This window comes from Dipodomys merriami, unplaced genomic scaffold (assembly GCF_024711535.1).
Source record: "Dipodomys merriami isolate MVZ:Mamm:240054 unplaced genomic scaffold, mDipMer1.0.p SCAF_21, whole genome shotgun sequence".
NCBI lineage: Eukaryota > Metazoa > Chordata > Mammalia > Rodentia > Heteromyidae > Dipodomys > Dipodomys merriami.
In genome coordinates, this window is record NW_027203493.1 from 4692792 (window position 1) to 4717922 (window position 25131).

The 25131-nt window shown below is 36.7% G+C and overlaps 2 protein-coding genes across 2 annotated transcripts; both read right to left on the bottom strand.

The window, feature by feature from the left end:
• Positions 1 to 308: 308 nt before the first annotated feature.
• On the bottom strand, positions 309 to 1256 carry LOC138833612 (olfactory receptor 8H1-like). Its single transcript, XM_070031894.1, has one exon. It carries the CDS (start codon positions 1254 to 1256, stop codon positions 309 to 311), a length of 948 nt encoding a protein of 315 aa, XP_069887995.1.
• Positions 1257 to 16715: 15459 nt separating this feature from the next.
• Positions 16716 to 17663, bottom strand: LOC138833613 (olfactory receptor 8H1-like). The gene has a single exon (XM_070031895.1). The coding sequence runs from the start codon at positions 17661 to 17663 to the stop codon at positions 16716 to 16718; it is 948 nt and encodes a 315-aa protein (XP_069887996.1).
• Positions 17664 to 25131: the final 7468 nt, after the last annotated feature.

A 25131-nucleotide genomic window follows, 5' to 3' on the forward strand; every position in this document is an offset into this window, starting at 1 on the left:
AGTACAAATCATAGCATGTGTGCCACACTAATAATCTTTGTTAAAACAAAGATCTTGAAAGTTGTATTCCTGGGATTTTATGTTTTAAACATTAGTTTCCCTTAAAATAAATCATATATAAAGTTCATATATTTATCACATATTTCATAATTTCAAATTACACTTTGTGTTCACACAAACCTCCTCCTGGTAATATGGAGACTGCATGACTTCAGATACCTTCAAAAACATAATCTTTTAGAGAGAGGCAAAAGACCTGCCTAATAAGGGCAAAAACAAAAGATAAGTTTAAAAGCTTATAACCACTGTTATTTTAATTGTATGGATGATCTTCTTTTCTGCATGACCCTAATGAAAGCATTTTTTACTTCCTTGTTTCTCAGACTGTAAATGAGTGGGTTCAGCATGGGAATGACAATAGTATAAAACACAGAAGCCACTTGATCCTTGCCCAGGGAGTAGGACTTCTTGGGTTTTAAATAAGTAAAAATGACAGTGGCATAGAAAATGGTGACCCCTAGGAGATGGGAGGCACAGGTGGAGAAGGCTTTCTGCTTTCCTGAAGTGGAAGTGATTTTCAGAATAGTCGACAGAATGCACACATAGGACACACATATTATGATAAGTGAGACTATTACTGTGGAACCAGCAAAAGACATTATAATCATCTCAATGCCATAGGTCTCATTGCAGGATAGGATTAAAATTGGGGATATGTCACAGAAAAAGTGATGGATTATGTTGGAATTGCAAAAATGCAATCTGCTCATACAAAAGTTATTGACAAAGGAATCCAAAAGGCCAACCATATAGGACCCAGTGAGCAGGACTCGGCAGAGTCTTGGTGACATAATCACTGGGTAGTGCAAAGGGTTACAGATAGCAATGTAGCGATCATATGCCATGGAGGAGAGAAGAAAGCATTCTGTAGCGCTAAGCAAAACGAAAAAGTACAACTGAGTGAAACAGCCCAAGTATGAAATGCTCTTAGAGAAAGTCAGGAAGTTCACTAGAATTTTAGGTGTGATGACATTTGAATAACATAGGTCAAGGAAAGAAAGTTGAGTGAGAAAAAAATACATAGGTGTGTGAAGATGGTGATCCAGCCAAATGATTAATATCATACCTAGGTTACCCAGCTCAGAAGTCAGGTAGATCAGGAGAAAGAGCAGAGAGAGGGCCAATTGGACCTCTCCAGAATCTGTTAATCCCATAAGGATGAAGTAGCTCACATCTGTGTCATTCCAGGTATTCATAATTGGGTAATGTTAACTATTGAAAAATGAGAGGTGAAAGCGTAAATAAATTCAGGAAGTTTTATTCTCTGAGCCGTTCAGTGCTCATGCTAATAATTAATTTTGTCTTTATCAAAATTGGTAACAATTTAAACTTTGACTCACCTATCAATTCCTAAGCAGACTGACGTTTGAACACAAAACATAAATAGTAAGGTATTTCTTAAAGAGAAAGATTCTGAAATTTCTCCAAGTGTTATCTTTGACGAAGGAGATTTTCAGCCTGCACAAATGGTAGACCATTGGTGCTTTTATGTTTCCAGTATCCTAGATTTGGAGAATCAAGCAACACTTTAAATAACATTATTTGAATTGTATTTGTATGTTGACTCTAGTCTTAGGTCTTTGACATGAAACAGCAAGATCTCACCATGCATTGCATTTAATAATTATTTCTGTAATTCTGAACAGAACATTAGTCTAAGCAAATATTGAGAGGAGATTCAGTGAATCATGTACTGTTCAATTGTTTGTAATGTCGATAGTAAAATTCCAAATTTTTACTTTATGGTATTGTATTAGTGCACATTTATATCACACCACTCACAAAGGTTAATTTCTATCTTTTAACATATACTCGAAAGTCAAACACTTAACATGTAATTTTTCCCAATAATTATAACTTGATCAATCTAGATCAGGTCTGCAGTTTTGTTTCAAGCAATGCTGATATCAATTAGCATAAGGCACAATTCATATGTTTAAAAATAATGTTCCAACAAAGCAACAGTTATCTGATCTGATTTTATAGTTTTATAATAATACTTACTGTGAGCCCAAGCTGTTGAAAAGAAAAGAATTCATTAAAGATCATCCATATATTATGTTAATCCTCAATTTGCCTCTCAGAACTAATAAAATGAATTGTAAAAGGTGAAAGGTTCTATGATGTAGCAGCATTTGTTACTCCATGTACACATTTTTTTTGTATTTTGAAATTACTGTTTCATTTCATCTGTGGTAAATTAAATCATTCTAAAAAGTGTGTTCTGGTTGACTTAGTCTTAAACATACTGAGTAGGTCTTTCTCAAAAGAATACCTAACAAGTACTTTGGTTTTCTACAGAGCAGTGGTTACAGCTTTTCCCAGCTGCTAGCTGCAGGACACCTCCTTTAAAGGGCTTGGAGAATTGTGCAACACTGTGTCATTCTCAGGGACCAATTTCCAGCAAAAAAAGATTACTTGGCATGTGTTCAAAGACAGAAGTTTCAAGTCTTATTGTATAAAATGTTGCCTTTTCTATCTGGTTACAAAATGAAGAACATGATTACCTTTTCCTTTTGAGGATGCCTACATTATATATATATATATATATATATATATATATATATATATATATGTATATATATATATATATATATATATACACACACACACACACAGAGAGCGAGACTTTGTGACTGTCACTATAATGTGGAATCTTTAAATGTTAACATGAAAAATTACATATTGAGTAGTACAATTATGTCATGTACAGTACATGTGTACTATAAATTATGGAGTGCAATGAAATTCAGAGAAATTCATGAGAGTCATTTTAAATTATAATTGCAACTTTGTCAATCATTTCACAATGTGCAGAAAGTACTTATTTGGACATACTATATACCCTTGAAGAACTGCATAATTATTACTGTGCTGCATATTTAATATGCTCATTTCAATGTGAGAACTTTGTAATATGAAATCACTTGTGTCATGAGGACACCGGGTGAACATCACAACCTCTCTTGGTGACCCCTCACTCAGTCAGTGCACAGAGTGCTTCCCAGCTCTCAGGGACCACACTAATTTTTCAGCTTCACAAGATTCTGGGCTCTCTCCTGTCTGCACTGGTTTTGTCCTGCCTGCATCTGTACGTACTACCTGTGCACGGTGGTTTACTCTGTAGGTGGACCTGATTATTTAGGAAAGCACACTTGTAAGGAAATTATAACACAACCCTGACAAATTTTCCAATATTTTACTGGAAAAACACCATCTATCTGGATGTATATAAAGAGGTGATTATTTCCTTACAAGAGTGCAAAGAATTAAAATAATGAGAATGAATTGGAAATACTTCATTGAATATTATTTATTTTCCAAAGGAGGACTCATGGTTTCCCTTTTTTGCAATAACTAGTATCTGTCTGAGACAAGCAGAAACGGTCAGATAAGCTGATGTTAGGCAAAATGAACCCCAGGATAAGAATTCAAATGTTTTTTTCTTTCCTGGGATTGTTTCTAACGTATTTGTAAGATGATTTCTTTGTTGCTTTGTATGTCTCTCCCCCACGGTATAACCCCTGCTTTCATTGTATTTGATGTTGGTATAATTTGTGGATAGTGAAGGAAAAAACAAACAGGGATACAGTTGGACTCACTGCAACAATGAAATGTAAAAGTCTGAATGTTGAAAAGGAACTTTACAACTTTGGGGTGGGATGGCGAGGGGGAGATGGGAAAGGATGGGAAGGGGAAACAAAGGAGGAGGTAACAATGCTTGATAAGACATGTACTCATTACCTTGCTCATGTACTTGTAACCCCTCTGTACGATATTTTCACACACATACAAAAAAGGGGGGGGAACGAAAGGAGAATCTGAAAATGCAAGAAGTGAGAATCAGACTAAAAACTTCTCATCTGAACTCATCAGTAAAGCCATTTCTTATCATTATAAAAATGAGTTTTTGAGGAAAAATATGTGCTCATAACCCAGGTTTTCAAAAGAAAATTTACTGAAGTAAACAGAGAAGTATTAATTTATGTATTCCTTATTTGATGAATTTTTACAAGGACAATGCTGTGTAATCAAAGTTTTAGTTGTTCTGAAACAGAAAAATTTTAGTTTCAAAATCCAAGGTCAAACTATGTGACCAGCTGAGCTTAAGAACCATTAGCAATTGGGCTGGGAATGTGGCTTAGCAGTAGAGGGCTTGCCTAGCATGCATGAAGCCCTTGGTTTGATTCCTTAGTACCACATACACAGAAAAAGCCAGAAGAGGTGCTGGGATCAAGTGGTAGAGCTAGCCTTGAACACAGAGAGGCTCAAGGACACTGCCCAGACCCTGAGTTCAAGCTCCAGTACCAGGAAAAAAAAAAAAAAACAAGAATAATTAACGAAATGTGTATTTTTCTGTCATTGTTTACTTGGTGCCAAAAAGTTTGGTGAAGGAAATCATCTTGAACAAACTTGCTGGGTGTAGTATTTATTTTCCAAATGTAAAATGGACTTTGATCATGTGTGTGTGTGTGTGTGTGTGTGTGTGTGTGTGTGTGTGTGTGCGCATGTGTGTGTGTGTGTGTGTGTGTGCGTGTGTGGAGAGAGACATTATCTATTATATTTTTATACATGTTTGTTATATCAATATGTAACATTTTTGTCAGTTCATCAGTTATAGGAAAACAAGTTAATTTTAAAATATGAATCATATGCAAACTCCTGTGATGAGTGTACTGGTATTATTTCTGTATGATGATTTCATCTGTCTGGAAATATCTGAACGTTATAAAGGTTTGTGAAGTAAACCTAAAGAAAGTCAGTGAAGAAGAGTGAATACACTCAAATTATTTACATGTACGCTTGAAAATATAAGAATGAAACAAGAAGAATGAATTTGGAAGACAGGGTTATCATGAATGACCTAGTGAGTTAGATTGATGGATATGTGACTTAGGTCAAGGCACCTTGTGCTCTACAAGAACATAACAAAGAATTCCTTTTATCCAACCAGTATGTGCTAATTTAAAATAAAAAATCACCTCTATAGGCCATAGTCACTGAAAGTCCAGTAATTTGAGTGGAAGCTTGGGGGACTTTTTCCTATGTAAATGTTGAGTGGATGTGGAAAATCACACAGGTGTAGACTCACACATGTATAAGGCAGACTAGGCAGAAAGTTCACAGTGCACCAATCCTGGCATGTGCAGTCCATAGGACTCTCTCCAGTGAAGGCAGAATGTCTGTAGACAGGCACAGAATTCTTCACACACAATACCAGTCTCAGGGTAACCTGACCCCACACTGGCCTTTCTGAGCATTCTCTGCAGGGGGTTGCTGATCTGAAAGGAAGTCACAAGCTGCCTAGAAGTGAGAAATGTTTCCACCCTCAGCTGGTACATGGCAGAGACTGTATATCTTGGGACACTTATTCTTGACTCACTTTTTGTCTAACATTTTTTTCTTATGATCCCAGATAAATTTCTCTTTCATACAAAATTGTTGCAAATGAAACATGTGCTCCTGAGAGTGACAAAAGCTTTCAGCTGTTTAACAAGCTTCTTGTACAGAATCAGCCTTTGCACTTGAAAGCTTGAACAGTGAGTAGTTAAGGTTGCCCTATAATATAAGCTAGTGCCAGGGAAATGTGTATTCAGTGTCTTTTGTGGTCACTTTCCACAGTAGCCATTGCTTAATAGTTCTGAAGAGAGAGTTCCGGGAAGATGGCGGAGGAGAAGCTGGAATCTGAACAAGCTCTCGCATAGAAAGCAGCTTTAGAGTTCCAGTGAACAGTCCTAAGCCAGAGAATCACACCAAGTGTGCCATCACAGGACAGAGAGTTAGACAAGAGAGGGGAAGCCAAGGCAAGTGGTCGCCAGCAGCCGCCACGGCGGCGGCGGCGGCGACAGGGTCGCAAGCGGCAGAGACCACAGCCGGGGGCCATACCTGAGCGCTCACACAGAGAGTCCGGGACGAAGGAGCCAGACGCAGCGGCCGAGCGGATTCTACTCAACACCAGCAAGAACCAACAAAGAGCGGACATCTTCACCCTGCAGCTTGCAGACCAGAGACGACCCAGGATCCAAGACTCGGCACCAGAGACGACCCAGGACCCAAGACTCAGCGTGAGTACAAGCCCGACATCCTCACTCCTCAGGGAGCAGAGGAAGGAAGGCCACCCCTCCCCCCCCAGCACCGGTGATCTCCATCTTGGATACCGACAAAGCTCGGAGTTGCTGCTAGCTTCAGCTCAGGCCTTGGAATAAAATGAGTCATTTAGCAGGTCACAAGAACTTAACGCCGAAGTGACCTGCCAGACTCAGCTCCATCCAGGGAAAAGTCACCCAGCACAGGCGCCAGCCTAGCCTCACTGGGTAACCAGAGCCAGAGGCTGCCCCTCCCTCTAGCAGCCACCACAATCAATTGAAAAACAGAAACCCTGAGAATGGCTCCAGGCTGGGCGCTGTGAGTTATCACAAAATAGCCCCAGGGAAAAGCTACTGTTAGCTGAAAGGCCTCAACTCCACCCAGAACCTAGCCTCATCACCACATCCCCCTCTTTTGTGACTCTCAAAGCAGACCACCCTCCCAGAAAACTAACCTGGGAGGGGGATCTCAAAATCTTGGGTAAAGCAGAGCATTTTTCTGCCTCTTCCAACCAACTGACTTAAGAAACCAATCAAGCCACAGGACCTCAAGCTGACCAGAGACTCCAAGAGACTGTTTGCAGACAAAAGGGAGATACAGGATTCTTCCCACTCCTCCCCCCCCCAAAAACAAAAAAACAAAAAAAAAAAAAAAAATCAAAAGACTTTTTTTTTTCTTCTTTTTTTTTTTTTCTTTTTTTTTTTTTTTTCTCTTTTTTTTCTTCTTCTTCTTTTCTTTTTTTTGCTTGTTTTTTGTTTTTTGTTACCATATATATATATATATATGTATATAAATTTTTTCCCTTCTAAAACTTTTATCAATCTTTAATTTTTGCCTCTTCTGAAAAAATAATTGTTTTCCAGTAACTTTTTTTTCTCATCTTATAATTTTTATTTCAGAATTACGTGAATGAGAGTTTTCCTTTCTTTTCTTGTCTTCTTTCTCTTTTTCTTTCTTTCTTAATTATCTTTTTGTTTTTTATCTAGCTCTACTGAACTTCTGATCTTTTCTTCTCCCTTAAAGCTTTTCACATCTCCTCAATGTCCCTCCCCTTCTCTGAACATATTCACATTCCTCTCTAAATAGACGGTCTTTTAACCTCTATAATAACATTAATTTTTACGTTTCTATTCTTTTTCTGGTCTCTCTTTATACCCCTTTCCGTCTCTTCTTTTTCTCTCTCTCTCTACTTGCATCCTACCCAACCCATTTCCTGCACTGTGAGTAGGACATAGTTAACTCTCCTTGTGCCTCCCCACACCAATCTATTCCTATTTTTTACCCACATCTCTCACTAATCCTAATAATTTCTGGTTTTCCAAATTCTTTTCTGCGGTTCGAAGTCCTTTAACATATAGTCGTTTGATGTTGAATAGATGTATCTGTTGAACTAGATTGTATCTGTAGACTATTGACTGTACAAATGCAAACTTTGGTTGATGGTTGCCTTAAGATAGTGTTCTAGCACAAAACTGGTGCAATCTTTATCTCAAATGGGCCGAGTAAGCCGGAAAAACACAAGAAAAATGGCAAATTCGGGTATCTCAATTCCCAACCTTGATAATCAGGGATTAGAACAGATAAAGAATAACCCAGAGGAGAGTTCCCAAATAGCTCTACAAACACTAATAGCAAACATGATAAATGAGAAGTTTGACAATGTACAAAGGACTCTGTATGAGCGTGATAGGGAGAGAGAGGAGGCATCCCAGAAGTTTATACAGGAATATCATAAGCGTGAGGAAGCTTCTCAAAAACTGATACAGGATTTGCATGAACAACTTGAGAATACTCAAAGAGAAAGGGAGGAATGGCGTGAGCAGGCAGAGAACACTCAAAGAGAACTGCAGGAATCCCACAGAAGGGAGGAAACTAATCAAAGAGTAATTCACGAATTAAGAGACCAGGTAGAGAATACACAAAGATCACTAAAGACATTCATGGAATCCATTAACAAAGAGCTGAAGGAAGTCAGGGAGATCACAAAGGGAATGTTGAATGGAACCCAACAGAAGGAATGGGAGTCCAAAGAAACCATAACCAATCAACTAAGTGATTTGAGAACAAACACTGAACACCAAATTAAGGAAGTAAAGAAATTCATACAAGACCTAAAACAGAGCTTCAACAAAGAACTTGAAGCCATCAAAGCTGACCAAGTAGAAGGAAAAGAGATAAAAAACAAAGTAGAGAGTCTTGACAGCAGGTTAGACCATGCAGAAGATCGAATCTCAGGGATTGAAGACAGCCTAGATATTATAGAGAAAGAACATACAACCATCCAAGACAAGTCCAAGAAATATGATAGGTCTATCCAACACCTGGAGGACACCATCAGAAGGCCCAATTTAAGGATAATGGGTGTAGAGGAGCACCTAGAAACAGAAGTTAATGGTCTAGGAAATTTGTTTAACAGGATCCTAGCAGAGAACTTCCCAAACATACAAAAAGATAGGCCTATTCAGATACAAGAAGCTTTTAGAACCCCAAATAGACCAGACCAGAATAGGACATCCCACCGTCACATTATAATCCACACAGGATCAACCCAGACCAAGGAAAAGATCCTTAAAGCTGTCAAGGAGAAAAGATTAATCACCTATAAAGGGAAACCAATTAGAATTACCTCAGATTTCTCAGCAGAGACAATCAAAGCAAGAAGAGCCTGGAATGACGTATGCCATGCCCTAAAAACAAACAACTATCAACCAAGAATACTGTACCCAGCTAAACTCTCCTTCATAACTGAAGGCCAAATAAAAACCTTCCATAGCAAAGAAAAATTGAAACAATACATCTCCACCAAACCAGCCCTGCAAAAGATTCTTAAAGATGTCCTACACATAGAAAACCAACAAGAACGCAACAAAGGCCAAGAAACTGCACACAAACGGAGAATCCAAGAACCTTAGGAAGAACCCAGTTTTCACAGCCCCCAAGAAGGTGGATAACATGGCAGGAACTCCCAAATACCTCTCAGTCCTATCTCTTAACGTTAACGGACTGAACTCTCCAATTAAGCGACATAGACTGTCTAGTTGGATTAAAAAACAAGACCCTTCTATCTGCTGCCTGCAGGAGTCACATCTTGCCCGTAAAAACAAACATATTTTCAAGGTTAAAGGCTGGAACAAAATCTACCAAGCAAACGGCCCTCATAAACAGGCGGGAGTTGCAATCCTAATATCAGATAAAATAGACTTCAAATTAAAATTCGTGAGAAGAGATAAAGAAGGTCGCTACATACTAATTAAAGGATCTCTCCTTCAGGAGGATATTACAATTCTAAATATCTATTCGCCAAACAATGGAGCACCCAAATTTATCAAAGAAACACTACTTTCCCTCAAATCCCAGATAGATCCAAAGACATTAATTGTTGGGGATTTTAACACACCACTCTCCCCACTAGATAGATCAACTCGGCAAAAACTCAACAGAGAAACCGCAGATCTAAACAGCTGCATAGATCAACTAGACTTAACAGACATTTACCGAACATTTCACCCAGCAGCATCAGAATACACGTTCTTCTCAGCAGCACATGGAACGTTTTCTAAAATAGACCACATTTTAGGCCACAAAGCAAACTTGTCTAAATTCAGAAACATTGAAGTTATACCTTGCATTCTCTCTGACCACAAGGGAATAAAATTAGAACTCAACACCAAAAGCCACCAAAGAAAGTCCGGTATCACATGGAGGCTGAACAACACACTACTGAATCATGAGTGGGTCATGGAAGAGATTAGAAAGGAAATTCAAATGTTCATGCTATTCAACAAAAATGAACACACAAATTACCAGCTCCTCTGGGACACAGCAAAGGCAGTACTCAGAGGAAAGTTTATAGCTCTGAGCTCCTACATCAACAAATTGGAGAGATCGGAAACTAACAATTTAATGACACATCTAAACCTCCTTGAAAAAGAGCAGCAAGATAAACCCCAATCCAGTAGACGGAAAGAAATAATCAAAATTAAATCAGAATTAAATGAATTAGAATCCAAAAAAACTATAGAAAGAATCAACAAAACAAAGAGTTGGTTCTTCGAAAAACTTAACAAAATCGACAGACCCTTAGCAAACCTTATCAGAAAAAGGAGAGAGCACACCCAAATTAATAAAATCAGAGATGAGAATGGAAACATCACCACGGAAACAACCAAGATTCAGAACATTATAAGGGAATACTTCTCAAAACTTTATGCTAATAAGTTTGAGAACTTGACAGAAATGGACCTTTTCCTAGCAAATATTGACATGCCAAAACTAAACCAAGATGAGTTAAACCAGCTTAACAGGCCCATATCAAGCATTGAAATAGAAACAGCAATAAGAGACCTCCCAGCTAAGAAAAGTCCAGGACCAGATGGTTTTACAGCGGAATTTTACAAGGCCTTCAAAGCAGAGCTCACACCAATACTCCTCCAACTCTTCAATGAAATTGAAAGAGAAAGCTCACTACCAAACACATTCTATGAAGCCATCATAACCCTCATCCCAAAACCAGGCAGGGACTCATCAAAGAAAGAAAACTATAGACCCATTTCTTTGATGAACATTGATGCAAAACTTCTCAACAAAATTTTGGCCAATCGACTTCAACAATTCATCCAAAAAATCATACACCATGATCAAACAGGATTCATTTCAGGGATGCAAAGCTGGTTCAATATACGCAAATCAATTAATATTATTCATCACATCAACAGGAGCAAGAATAAGAACCACATGGTTATCTCAATAGATGCAGAAAAAGCATTTGACAAGATCCAACACCCCTTTATGATGAAGGTTCTGGAAAAATTAGGAATCCATGGAACATTCCTCAATACAATAAAGGCTGTATATGACAAACCTACAGCCAGCATTATACTCAATGGTGAAAAACTAAAGCCATTTCCTCTTAACTCAGGAACAAGACAAGGATGCCCACTCTCTCCACTTCTCTTCAATCTAGTATTAGAATGCCTAGCTACAGCAATAAGGCAAGATGCAGACATAAAGGGGATCCAAATAGGGAAAGAAGAAATAAAACTTTCCCTCTTTGCAGATGACATGATCTTGTATTTAAAGAATCCCATAGACTCCACTCCCAAATTACTCAAGCTGATTCAAAACTTTGGCAAAGTAGCAGGTTATAAAATTAACCCCCAAAAATCAATGGCTTTTCTATATGCCAACAATGAGAAAAGTGTGGCTGAAATTAGGAAAGCAACTCCATTTGTAATAGCCCCACAAAAAATAAAATACCTAGGAATTAACTTAACCAAAGAAGTGAAGGACCTCTATGATGAAAACTTTAAAATCTTGAAAAAGGAAATCAACACAGAACTTAAAAAATGGCAAAACCTCCCATGCTCCTGGATTGGCAAGATTAACATCGTGAAAATGGCAATACTTCCCAAGGCTATCTACAAATTCAACGCGATACCTATCAAAATTCCACCCTCATTCTTCAAGGAAATAGAGGAGGCAATCCAAAAATTCATATGGAACAATAAAAGACCCCGAATAGCAAAAACGCTCCTCAACGGAAAGAACACTGCTGGAGGAATATCAATACCAAATTTCAAACTCTACTATAAAGCCATAGTAATCAAAACAGCTTGGTATTGGCATAAGAACAGACCTCAGGACCAATGGAATAGAATTGAAAACCCAGAAATGAACCTACAGACCTATAGCCATCTAATCTTCGATAAGGAAGCTAAAACAATAGAATGGAAGAAAGACAGCCTCTTCAGTAAATGGTGCTGGCAAAATTGGTTAACTACATGTAGAAAACTAAAGCTAGATCCTTATATATCACCCTGCACCAGAATCAACTCCAAATGGATCAAAGACCTTGAACTCAAAGCAGACACTCTGAAAACATTACAGGATGGAATAGGAGAAACCCTAGGTCTCCTTGGCTCAGGTCGAAATTTTCTGAATAGAGACCCGGAAGCACAACAAATCAAAGAAAGGTTGGACAAATGGGATTGCATAAGATTGCAGAGCTTCTGCAGGGCAAATGACATAGCTGGCAAGATCAATAGAAAGCCCACCGATTGGGAGAAGATCTTTACTAGCCATACAACGGACAAAGGTCTCATATCAAAAATATACTTGGAACTCAAAAAATTAAACCACCCAACAACAAATCCTCAAAGAAACAACTGCCCAATAAATAAGTGGGCGAAAGACTTAAAGAGAAGCTTCTCTGAAGAAGAAAGAAGGATGGCCAATAGACACATGAAGAAATGTTCAACATCCCTAGCCATAAAAGAAATGCAAATCAAAACAACATTGAGATATCACCTCACTCCAATTAGAACAGCAAAAATCAAGAACTCTAATAACAACAGATGCTGGAGGGGATGTGGACAGAAAGGAACCTTACTTCATTGTTGGTGGGAATGTAAACTTGTTCAACCACTTTGGAAAGCAGTATGGAGGTTCCTCAAAAGACTTCACATAGATCTCCCCTATGATCCAGCAATCCCACTTTTGGGCATTTACCCAAATGTTTACAAACAAGACCACACTAAAGCTACCAGCACAACTATGTTTATTGCAGCATTATTTACCATAGCTAAGATATGGAACCAACCCAGATGCCCCTCAGTAGATGAATGGATCAAGAAAATGTGGTATATATACACAATGGAATTCTATGCCTCCATCAGAAAGAATGACATTTCCCCATTTGTTAGGAAATGGAAAGGTTTGGAAAAAATTATATTAAGTGAAGTAAGCCAGGCCCAAAGAAGCATAGGTCCCATGGTTTCCCTTATTTGCAATATCTAGTATAGGTATGAGTCAAGCGGAAAAGGCCAGATCATGTGATGTTAGGAAAATGAACCCTTAAATATGTATTTTAATGTTTTCGTTTCTTTCATGCATGTATTTCTAATGCATTTATAAGATTATTCCTTTATTGCTTTGTATGTCCCTCCCCCACAGTGTAACCCCCGCTTTCACTATATTTGTTATCAGTATATCATGTGGAGGAGATGGGGACAAACAAATCGTTTAAGGATTCAGGTGGACCTGTTGCAACAATGAGAAGTACAAAATGTCATGTCAAAACCAGCTTTACAATTTAGGTGGGGGGGGGAGGGGGGTATAATTGGGTGGGGGGAGGGGGGTAAAATTGGGTGGGGGGAGGGGGGAGGCAGGGAAGGGAAGTGAAGGGTAAACAAAGGAGGAGGCTGCAATGCTTGGTAAGAAATGTATGCATTATTCTGCCCATGTAATTGTAGCCCCTCTGTACAGTATGTTCTCAAATAAAATAAAATACAATTTAAAAAAAAAAAAAAAAAAAAAAAAAGTTCTGAAGAGATAAGGCTCTTAGCTACCTTCAGGGTAGAAATGAAAGACCCTGTGTGATACTTTCACAGACTGATGTTTCATGATGTCCGTTTTCATAATGGACTGTAGGAATCAATGCTATCCACCTGTCTTGATTCCTTCTAGAAGTCTGCAACAAATGGCAGCAAGTCTTATTCACACAACTCTTGGGAATCAGAGACATTCATGGCTGTACTCCCAGAGCCAATTAGTGGATACTTGTCTAGGCTGCTGAAATATTCTACATTACTCAATGAATCAAAATCTGTTGACTTGCTCTACTTGTTGGAGCAGAATACAATCTTTAATAGGAATGTTCAAATACATACATATATATTAATTACACGAGTATTCAAATTTTTGGTGAATCACATTTTTGCTTTCTTATTTTTTTTTAAATAAAAGAACACCAAAAGAGACCTTGATATATCTACTTTGGATGAAACCAGAAGTGATATTCCAGGAAAAAGTATTTCAAATACATGTGAGTATGAGACTTTGAGTAGACAAGCAATTTTTACTTATATAAATATTGTCCTCAAACATCAGTTTTCTTAAAATCATAACTCTATTTCCTGTTTATTCTTTATCATGTTTCACATGGAACTTACAAAGACAATTGTCATCTTATTAGATATTTGTGTCACTATCCAATTCTTACATGTCCATCAGAAAGTATTATTGAAAGCCTTTTTCCAAAAGCTGTAATTTGCAACAGAAAAACAAATGCACTTTTCTTTTTTCATTTTTAATATCAAATACACATCACATATTAGGAAACACTTGCATGAAAATATTAACTCATAAATTCATTCTTCAAATGAACTCACAAATTCTTTCAACAAATGTGTCATACAACCAACTATTCATAGACACAATCCTATGAATTTGGTAATAATGAAGTTTAATGAGATGAGGTCATCATTTCCTTAGAAGTGTAAAAATTAATTCAGATGTGAAGTCAGAAGAGAAAATAATATTTTAATCATTTTTATAATGGAAAAGTTAATAATAGAACAATGGAAAACATATCTACTTTTTTCAAGGGCATTATGAAAAAGTCTTTAGGGAGAGCAATTCTCCTCATCCTTGAATATGAGTGTTTTGTTGGAAGGAAAAGTACTTTAAACAGTCTGATGAATGCACACCAGAAGAATCTAGTAGTCATTTACTTGATAGTGACCAATACAAAAGTTTATTATGAACCACCATTCGACAGACAGTTGTCTGTAGCTGTTAGTTGAACAGGTCTGTAGTCTTGAAAGGAAGGGCAATATGAAGGATGTAACAGCCTAAAGTAAAAGAAGCCAAAGAAACTATTCTAATTATCAGGAGAGTCAATAGTTTTAAGGAAGTACATGAATTTAGATCTTTACTCTTGGAGATCTATTGAAAGGGTTGGTCAAGAGAACATGTTAATGTGAAAGTCTATATCAGTTGTGAGAATTAATGAAAATGGAGGAAATTAACAGAGACTGAAGCAGTGAAAATTGTAAAAGAAGAAACACATTTGAAAGTTATTAGAGAGACAGAATCAATACGAAATTATCCAGTAATTTTCAAGATAGTGTCTAGTGAGTGTCACTGCTGCATCATTTCACCATTTGTCCCACCATTTTGTACCCCACCTCAACCTGCCCAAAGACAAACCAATCAACAAGACACTGTGCTTCCATCAGTGTATTTGATGTCGGTATAATTTGCTAAGAGGAAGAGAAAAAATAAATTGTTTAAATAGAGATACAGGTGGACCCATTGCAACAATGAGATGTACAAGACATATGTTGAAAAACAAACTTTACAACTTTGGCCTGCAAGGGGGAGGGCGAGGGATGGAGGTGATCCTGTTGGTGATGGTGGAGTTGGGGATTAGGGGAGGTGGAGGGAGTTAGGGGAAGGGATGGGAAGGGAAAACAAAGGAGGAGACAACAATGCTTGGTATGAAATGTACTCATTATCTTGCCCTTGTAATTGTAACCACTCTATAAAGTATTTTCACAATAAAAAAAAGAATGACACCACCACATTTGTAAGGAAGTGGAAAGACTTGGAAAATAACAAGTCAAGTGATTTTAAGACAAACCGAAAGAAATGTCGGTCCCATGGTTTCCCTAACTTGAAATAGTATGTGTCTAGAATAATCTTAGTATATGAGCAGAATAGCTCAATAGCTATGTATATATGAACATATAAGAAGAGGCTAAGCAAAATGAACTCCAAGACATGGACACAAGTTTTTCTGTGTTGTTGTTTTTAGTGTACTATGTGATTTCTTGATTTTTGTATACTCTTCCCCCTGTGGTCAGTTGTAGTTGCATTTGATTTTGGTTCCCTGGTATTGCATGTATGTTCATTTGAATTAGGGAAGGGAAGGGGAGCAACGGATTGGGTAGACAAAGGACAAGGGAGGAACAAAGCAGCAGCAATATACACAAGACACTATGTTGAAAATGATCTGTAAAAACATGGGGGAAGTGGGGGGGGGCAGGCAAAATAGGAGAAAAATGAATGAGGGAGTAACAATTTGACAAGAGATGTACTTACAACCTCACTTATATAACTGTAACCCCCGTACATCACCTTGACAAAAATAATAATAATTAAAAAGAAGAAGCACTTCTGAGTTGATACTTTTTAAGTTCCTGATAAATGTGATAGTAAGAAAATATAATAACTTGGAATAAATACTAGTACAATTATAGAAACTAGGCTTGGTATAATGGTGATACCGTGGTAGAGTACCTAACAAACACAGTGTCCTGGTATTCCAAACCCAGAATTATCGGGGTCAGAATTAGGAGAGAAGGGAAGGAAGGAAGGAGAGAGGAAAGGGAAGAAAGGAAGGAAGCCAGAGAAAGAAAAATGGACATTTATCACCCTTAATAATGAAAATATAGACTCCAATTTTAAAATACAGTGATAATAATTCAAAATAAGGGAAATTTTAGAACTCTTCCAGATTAAAAAATAAGGGATGTGGAGAAAGCCTATTGTCAATTATTTGAGCTCCACATTTTATTAATTTTTAAGTAAGTCAAGTATTATCCATCTTAGAATATTACACACTGGATTACATATTAGATTCACAGAAAACACTCTGGGTAATATTTAAGACTGCATGGCTTTGGTTACATTCAAAATCAGTATTTTTGCATGTTTTTAGAGAGAGTCAAAAGACCTGCCCAATAAAGACAAAAACAAAAGATAATTTTGAAGGCTTATAACCACTGTCATTTTATTTGCCTGAACCCACCTCTTTTCTGCATGACTCTAATGAAAGCATTTTTCACTTCCTTATTTCTCAGACTATAAATGAGTGGGTTCAGCATTGGAATGACAATAGTATAAAACACAGAAGCCACTTGATCCTTTCCCAGGGAGTAGGACTTCTTGGGTTTTAAATAAGTAAAAATGACAGTGGCATAGAAAATGGTGACCCCAAGGAGATGGGAGGCACAGGTGGAGAAGGCTTTCTGCATTCCTGAAGTGGAACTGATTTTCAGAATAGTCGACAGAATGCACACATAGGACACACATATTATGATAAGTGAGACTATTACCGTGGAACCAGCAAGACACATTATCATCATCTCAATGAAATAGGTGTCATTGCAGGATAGGATTACAATTGGGGATGTGTCACAGAAAAAGTGATGGATTATGTTGGAGTTGCAGAAATGCAATCTGCTCATACAAAGGTTATTGACAAAGGAATCCAAAAGGCCAACCATATAGGACCCAGTGACCAGGACTCGGCAGAGTCTTGGTGACATAATCACTGGGTAGTGCAAAGGGTTGCAGATAGCAATGTAGCGATCATATGCCATGGAGGAGAGAAGAAAGCATTCTGTAGCACTAAGCAAAATGAAAAAATACAACTGAGTGAAACAGCCCAAGTATGAAATGCTCTTAGAGGAAGTCAGCAAGTTCACTAAGGTTTTAGGTGTGATGACATTTGAATAACATAGGTCAAGGAATGAAAGTTGAGTGAGAAAAAAATACATAGGTGTGTGAAGCTGGTGATCCAGCCAAATGATTAATATCATACCTAGGTTACCGAGCTCAGAAATCAGGTAGATCAGGAGGAAGAGCAGAGAGAGGGCCAATTGGACCTCTCCAGAATCTGTTAATCCCGTAAGGATGAAGTAGCTCACGTTTGTGTCATTCCAGGTATTCATAATGGGGTACTGTTAACTATTGAGAAATGAGAGGTGAAAGTGTAAATAAACTCATGAAGTTTTATTATCTGACCTGTTCAGTGCTCATGTTAATAATTAATTTTGTCTTTATCAAAGTTGGTAATAATTTAAGCTTTTTCTCACCTATCAATTCCCAAGCATATAGTCAGACTGACATTTGAATACAGAACATAAATAGTAAGGTATTTCTTAATGAGAAAGATTCTGAAATTTCTCCAAGTGTTATCTTTGACAAAGAAGATTTTTCAGCCTGCACAAGTGGTAGACCATTGGTGCCTTTAGGTTTCTAGTTTCCTAGATTTGGAGAATCAAGCAAAACTTTACATAACATTATTTGAATTAATTGTGTTTGGATGTTGATTCTAGTCTTAGTTCTTTGACATGAAGCATCAGGATCTTACAAGTGTATTTCATTTAATAATTATCTCTGTAAATCTGAACAGAACATTAGTTTGAGGAAATACTGAGATGATGTTCAGTGAATCATGCACTGTTCATTTGTTTGCAATGTTGATAAAGTCAAAATCCTAATTTTCACTTTATAGTACTGTATTAATGCACATTTATATCACACCACTCACAAAGGTTAATTTCTATCTTTTATCATATACTCGAAAGACAAACATTTCACATGTAATTTTTCCCAATAATTATATCTTGATCAATCTAGATCAGGTCTGAAGTTTTGTTTCAAGCAATGCTGATATCACTTAGCATAAGACAAAAGACATATGTCTACAAATAATGTTCCAACAAAGCAACTGTTATCTGATCTGATTTTACAGTTTTATAAGAAGACTTACTGTGATCCCAAGCTGTTGAAAAGAAAAGAATTCATTAAAGATCATCCATATATTATGTTAATCCTCAATTTGCCTCTCAGAACTAATAAAATGAATTGTAAAAGGTGAAAGGTTCTATGATGTAGCAGCATTTGTTATTCCATGTATACGTTTTTTGTGCATTTTGAAATTACTGTTTCTTTTCATCTGTGATAAATAAAATCATTCTGAAAAGTGTGTTCTGGTTGATTTAATCTTAAATATACTAGGTAGGTCTGCCTCAAAAGAATACCTAACAAGTACTTTGGTTTTCTACAGAGCAGTGGTTACAGCTTCTCCCAGATGCTAGCTGCAGGGCACCTCATTTAAAGGGCTTGGAGAATTGTGCAACACTGTGTCATTCTCAGGGACCAATTTCCAGCAAAAAAAAATTACTTGGCATGTGTTCAAAAACACAAGTTGCAAGCCTTAATGTATAAAATGTTTCCTTTTCTATCTGGTTACAAATGAAGAACATGATTACTTTTCCTGTTGAGGATGCCTACATTTTATATATATATATATATATATATATATATATATATATATATATATATATATATATATATGTAACACTGGTAATCATTAGAAAGCTTTAGCATAAATATTGACTTTATGACTGTCACTATGAAGTGAAATCTTTAAATGTTAGCATTAAAAAGTGCATATTGAGTAGTACAATTATCAATTATGTCATGTACAGTACATGTGTACTATAAATTATGGAGTGCAATGAAATTCAGAGAAATTCATGAGAGTCATTTTAAATTATAATTGCACCTTTGTCAATCATTTCACAGTGTGCAAAAAGTACTTATTAGGACATACTATATATCCTTGAAGAACTGCATAATTATTATTGTGCTGCATATTTAATATGCTCATTTCAATGTGAGAAATTTGTAATATGAAATCACTTGTGTCATGAGAACACCGGGTGAACATCGCAACCTCTCTTGGTGACCCCTCACTCAGTCAGTACACAGAGTGCTTCCCAGCTCTCAGGGACCACACTAATTTTTCAGCTTCACAAGATTCTGGGCTCTCTCCAGTCTGCACTGGTTTTGTCCTGCCTGCATCTGTACATACTACCTGTGCACAGCGGTTTACTATGTAGATGGACCTGATTGTTTACAAAAGAACACTTGTCAGGAAATGATAACGCAACCATGACAAATTTGTCAATCATATTATAATATAATATTTAATATATATACTATATGTTAATATAATATAATATATAATAATATAACAATATGTTATACTGGAAATACACCATCTATCTGGATGCATTTAAACAGGTGATTATTTCCTTACAAGAGTGAAAAATATTAAAATAATGATAATGAATTGGAAATACTTCATTGAATATTATTTATGTTCCCAAAGGAAGAGTCATGGTTTCCCTTATTTGCAATAACTAGTAAGTGTCTGAGACAAGCAGAAAGGATCAGATAAACTGATATCAGGCGAAATGAACCCCAAGATAAGGATTCAAATGTTCTTTCTTTCTTGCGATTTTTTCTGACATATTTGTAAGATGAATTTCTTGTTGCTTTTTATGTCGCTCCCCCACCGCATAACCCCTGCTTTCATTGTATTTGACATTGTTATAATTTGTGGAGAGGAAGGGAAAAAACAAACCCTTTAAATAGGGATACAGTTGGACTCACTGCAACAATGAGATATACAAGTCTTAATGTTGAAAAACGAATTTTACAACTTTGGGGTGGGGTGGGGAGGAGAGATGGGAAGGAATGGGAAGGGGAAACAAAGGAGGAGGCAACAATGCTTGATAAGACATGTTCTCATCACCTTGCCCATGTAATTGTAACCCCTCTGTACTGTATTTTCACACACATACACACACACAAAGGGGCGGGGTTGAAAACGAAAAGAAAACCTGAAAATGCATGAAGTGAGAATCATACTAAAAACTTCCCATCTGAACTCATCACAAAAGCCATTTATTATCATTATAACATGAGTTTCTGAAGAAAAATATGTCCTCATAACCCAGGTTTTCAAAAGAAAACCTACTGAAGTAAATAGAGAAGTATTGTTTTATGTATTCTTTATTTGATGATTTTTTACAAGGACATTGTTTTTTAATCAAAATTTTAGTTGTTCTGAAACAGAAATATTTTAGTTTCAAAATCCAAGGTCAAACTATGTGACCAGCTGAGCTTAAGACAATTAGCAATTAGGCTGGGAATGTGGCTTAAGATGCCTAGCATGCAGGAAGCCCTGGGTTTGATTCCTTAGTACCACATACACAGAAAAAGCCGGAAGAGGTGCTGGGATCAAGTGGTAGAGCTAGCCTTGCACACAGAGAGGCTCAAGGACAGTGTCCAGGCCCTGAGTTCAAGTTCCAGGACCGGAAAAAAAGAAAAAAAACAAGAACAATTAGCAAAATATATAATTTTCTGTCATTGTTTACTTGGTGATGAAGAAAATCATTTGAACAAAGTTGCTGTCTGTAGTTTTTATTTTCCAAATGTAAAATGGACATTGATTATGTGTGTGTGTGTGTGCATGTGTAGAGAGAGAGAGACATTATCTATTATATTTTTATACATGCTTGTTATATCAATATGTAACATTTTTATCAGTTCATCAGTTACAGGGAAACAAATTCATTTTAAAATATTGGTCATGTACATACTCCTGTGATGAGTGTACTGGTATTATTTCTGTATGATGATTTCATCTCTCTGGAAATATGTGAATGTTATAAAGGTTCGTGAAGTAAACCTAAAGAAAGTCAGTGAAGAAGAGTGAATACACTCAAATTATTTATATGTACGCTTGAAAATATAAGAATGAAACAAGAAGAATGAATTTGGAAGACAGGGTTATCATGAATGACCTAGTGAGTTAGATTGATGGATATGTGACTTAGGTCAAGGCACCTTGTGCTCTACAAGAACATAACAAAGAATTTCTTTTGTCCAACCAGTATGTGGTAATTTAAAAAAATCACCTCTATAGGCCATAGTCACTGAAAGTCCAGTACTTTGAGTGGAAGCTGGGGGGACTTTTTCCTATGTAAATGTTGAGTGGATGTGGAGAATCATACAGGTGTAGACTCACACATGTATAAAGCTGGCTAGGAAGAAAATTCACAGTGCACCAATCCTGGCATGTGCAGTCCATAGGACTCTCTCCAGTGAAGGCAGAATGTCTGTAGACAGGCACAGAATTCTTCACACACAATACCAGTCTCAGGGTAACCTGACCCCACACTGGCCTTTCTGAGCATTCTCTGCAGGGGGTTGCTGATCTGAAAGGAAGTCACAAGCTGCCTAGAAGTGAGAAATGTTTCCACCCTCAGCTGGTACATGGCAGAGACTGTATATCTTGGGACACTTATTCTTGACTCACTTTTTGTCTAACAATTTTTGGTTATGATCCCAGATAATTTTCTCTTTCATACAAAATTGTTGCAAATGAAACATGTGCTCCTGAGAGTGACAAAAGCTTTCAGCTGTTTAACAAGCTTCTTGTACAGAATCAGCCTTTGCTCTTCAAAGCTTGAACAGTGAGTACTTATGGTTGCCCTATAATATAAGCTAGTACCAGGGAAATGTGTATTCAGTGTCTTACTGTGGTCACTTTCCACAGTAGCCATTGCTTAATAGTTCTGAAGAGATAAGGCTCTTAGCTACCTTCAGGGTAGAAATGAAAGACCCTGTGTGTTACTTTCACAAACTGATGTTTCTTAATGTCCATTTTCATAAGGGACTGTAGGAATCAATGCTATCCACCTGTTTTTGATTCCTTCTAGAAGTATGCAACAAATGGCACTAGTTCTATTAACCCAACTCTTGGGAATCAGAGACATTCATGGCTATACTCCCAGAGCCAATTAGTGGATACTTGTCTAGGCTGCTGAAATAGTCTACAACACTCAATGAATCACAATCTGTTGACTTGCTCTGCTTGTTGGAGCAGAATAAAACCTTTAACAGGAATGATTAAATATATCCATATATATATATATATATTAATTACATGAGTATTCACATTTTTTGAATCACATTTTTGCTTTCTGATTTTTTTGAAATAAAAGAACACCAATGGATACCATGATATATCTACTTTGGATGAAACCAGAAGTGATATTCCAGGAAAAATTATTTCAAATATATGTTAGTATGAGACTTTGAGTAGACAAGCAATTTTTACTTATATAAATATTGTCCTCAAACATCAGTATTGTTAAAATCATAACTCTATTTACTGTATATCTTTAGCATGTTTCTCATGGAACTTACAAAGACAATTGTCATTTTATTAGATATTTGTGTCACTATCCAATTCTTACATGTCCATCAGAAAGTATTATTGAAAGCCTTTTTCCAAAAGCTGTAATTTGCAACAGAAAAACAAATGCATTTTTCTTTATTCATTTTTAATATCAAATACACATCACATATTAGGAAACACTTACATGAAATTATTAACTCATAAATTCATTCTTCAAATGAACTCACAAATGTGCCATACAACCAACTATTCATAGACACAATCCCATGAATTTAGTAATAATGAAATTTAATGAACTGCGGTCATTGTTTCCTTAGAAGTGTAAAAATTAATTCAGATGTGAAGTCCGAAGTGAAAATAATATTTTAATCATTTTCATAATGGAAAAGTTGATGATAGACCAATAATAAAAAAATCTACTTTTTTCAAGGGCATTATGAAAAAGTCTTTAAGGAGAGCAATTCTCCTTGTGCTTCAATGTGAGTATTTTATTGGAAGGAAAAATACTTTAAACAGTCTGATGAATGGACACCAGAAGAATCAAGTAGTCATTTACTTGATAGTGACCAATACAAAAGGTTTATTATGAACAACCATTCTATAGACAGTTGTCTGTAGCTGTTAGTTGAACAGGTCTGTAGTCTTGAAAGGAAGGGCAATATGAAGGATGTAACAGCCTAAAGTAAAAGAAGCCAAAGAAACTATTCTAATTATCAGGAGAGTCAATGGTTTTAAGGAAGTACAAGAATTTATAACTTTACTCTCAGAGATCTATTGAAGGGGTTGGTCAAGGGAACATGTCAGTGTGAAAGTCTATATCAGTTGTGAGAATTAACCAAAATGGAGGAAATTAACAGAGACTGAAGCAGTGAAAATTGTAAAAGAAGAAACACATTTGAAGGTTATTAGAGAGACAGAATCAATATGAAATAATCCAGTAATTTTCAATATAGTGTCTAGTGAGTGTCACTGCTGCAGCATTTCACCATTTGTCCCACCATTTTGTACCCCACCTCAGCCTGCCCAAAGACAAACCAATAAACATGACAGTGTGCTTCCATCAGTGTATTTGATGTGGGTATAATTTGCTAAGCAGAAGGGAAAAAACAAATTGTTTAAATAGAGATACAGGTGGACCCATTACAACAATGAGATGTACAAGACATATGTTGAAAAAAGAACTTTACAACTTTGGCCTGAACTGGGAGGGTTGGGAGGGATGGTGGTGATCATAGTGGTGGTGGTAGGGTTGGAGAATAGGGGGAGGTGGAGGGAGAGAGGGCTTGATGGGAAGGGAAAACAAAGGAGGGGGTAACAATGCTTGGTATGAAATGTACTCATTATTTTTCCCATGTAATTGTAACCACTCTATAAAGTGTTTTCACAGTAAAAAAAAAAAGAATGACACCACCACATTTGTAAGGAAATGGAAAGACTTGGAAAATAGCAAGTCAAGTGATTTTAAGAAAAACCGAAAGAAATGTCGGTCCCATGGTTTCTTTCCCTAACTTGAAATAGTTAGTATGCATCTAGAATAATCTTAGTATATGAGCAGAATAGCTCAATAGCTATGTATATATGAACATATAAGAAGAGGCTAGGCAAAATGAACTCCAAGACATGGACACAAGTTTTTCTTTGTTGTTGTTGTTTTTAGAGTACTATGTGATTTCTTGATTTTTGTATGCTCTTCTGCCTGTGTTCAGTTGTAGCTGTATTTGATTTTGATTCCCTGGTATTGCATGTATGTTCATTTGAATTAGGGAAGGGAAGGGGAGCAACGGATTGGGTAGACAAAGGACAAGGGAGGAACGAAGCAGCAGCAATATACACAAGACACAATGTTGAAAATGATCTGTACAAACTTGGGGGAAGAGGGGACAGGCAAAATAGGAGAAAAATGAGGGAAGGTTAACAATTTGACAAGAGATGTACTCACTACCTCACTTATGTAACTGTAAACCCCTGTACATCACCTTGACAAAAAATAATAATTAAAAAGAAGAAGCACTTCTGAGTTGATACTTTTTAAATTCCTGATAAATGTGATAGTAAGAAAATATAGTACAATTATAGAAACTAGGCTTGGAATGATGGTGATATCCTGGTAGATTACCTAACAAACACAGTGTCCTGGGATTCAAACCCCAGAAATATGAGGGTCAGATTTTGGAGGGAAGGGAGTGAAGGAAGGAGAGAGGAAAGGGAAGAAGGGAAGGAAGGCAGGGAAAAGAAAGAGGACATTTATCACCCTCAATAGTGAAAATACAAGATCAAATTTTATAATACAGTGATAATAATTCAAAATAAGGGAAATTTTAGAACTCTTCCAGATAACAAATTAAGGGATGTAGAGA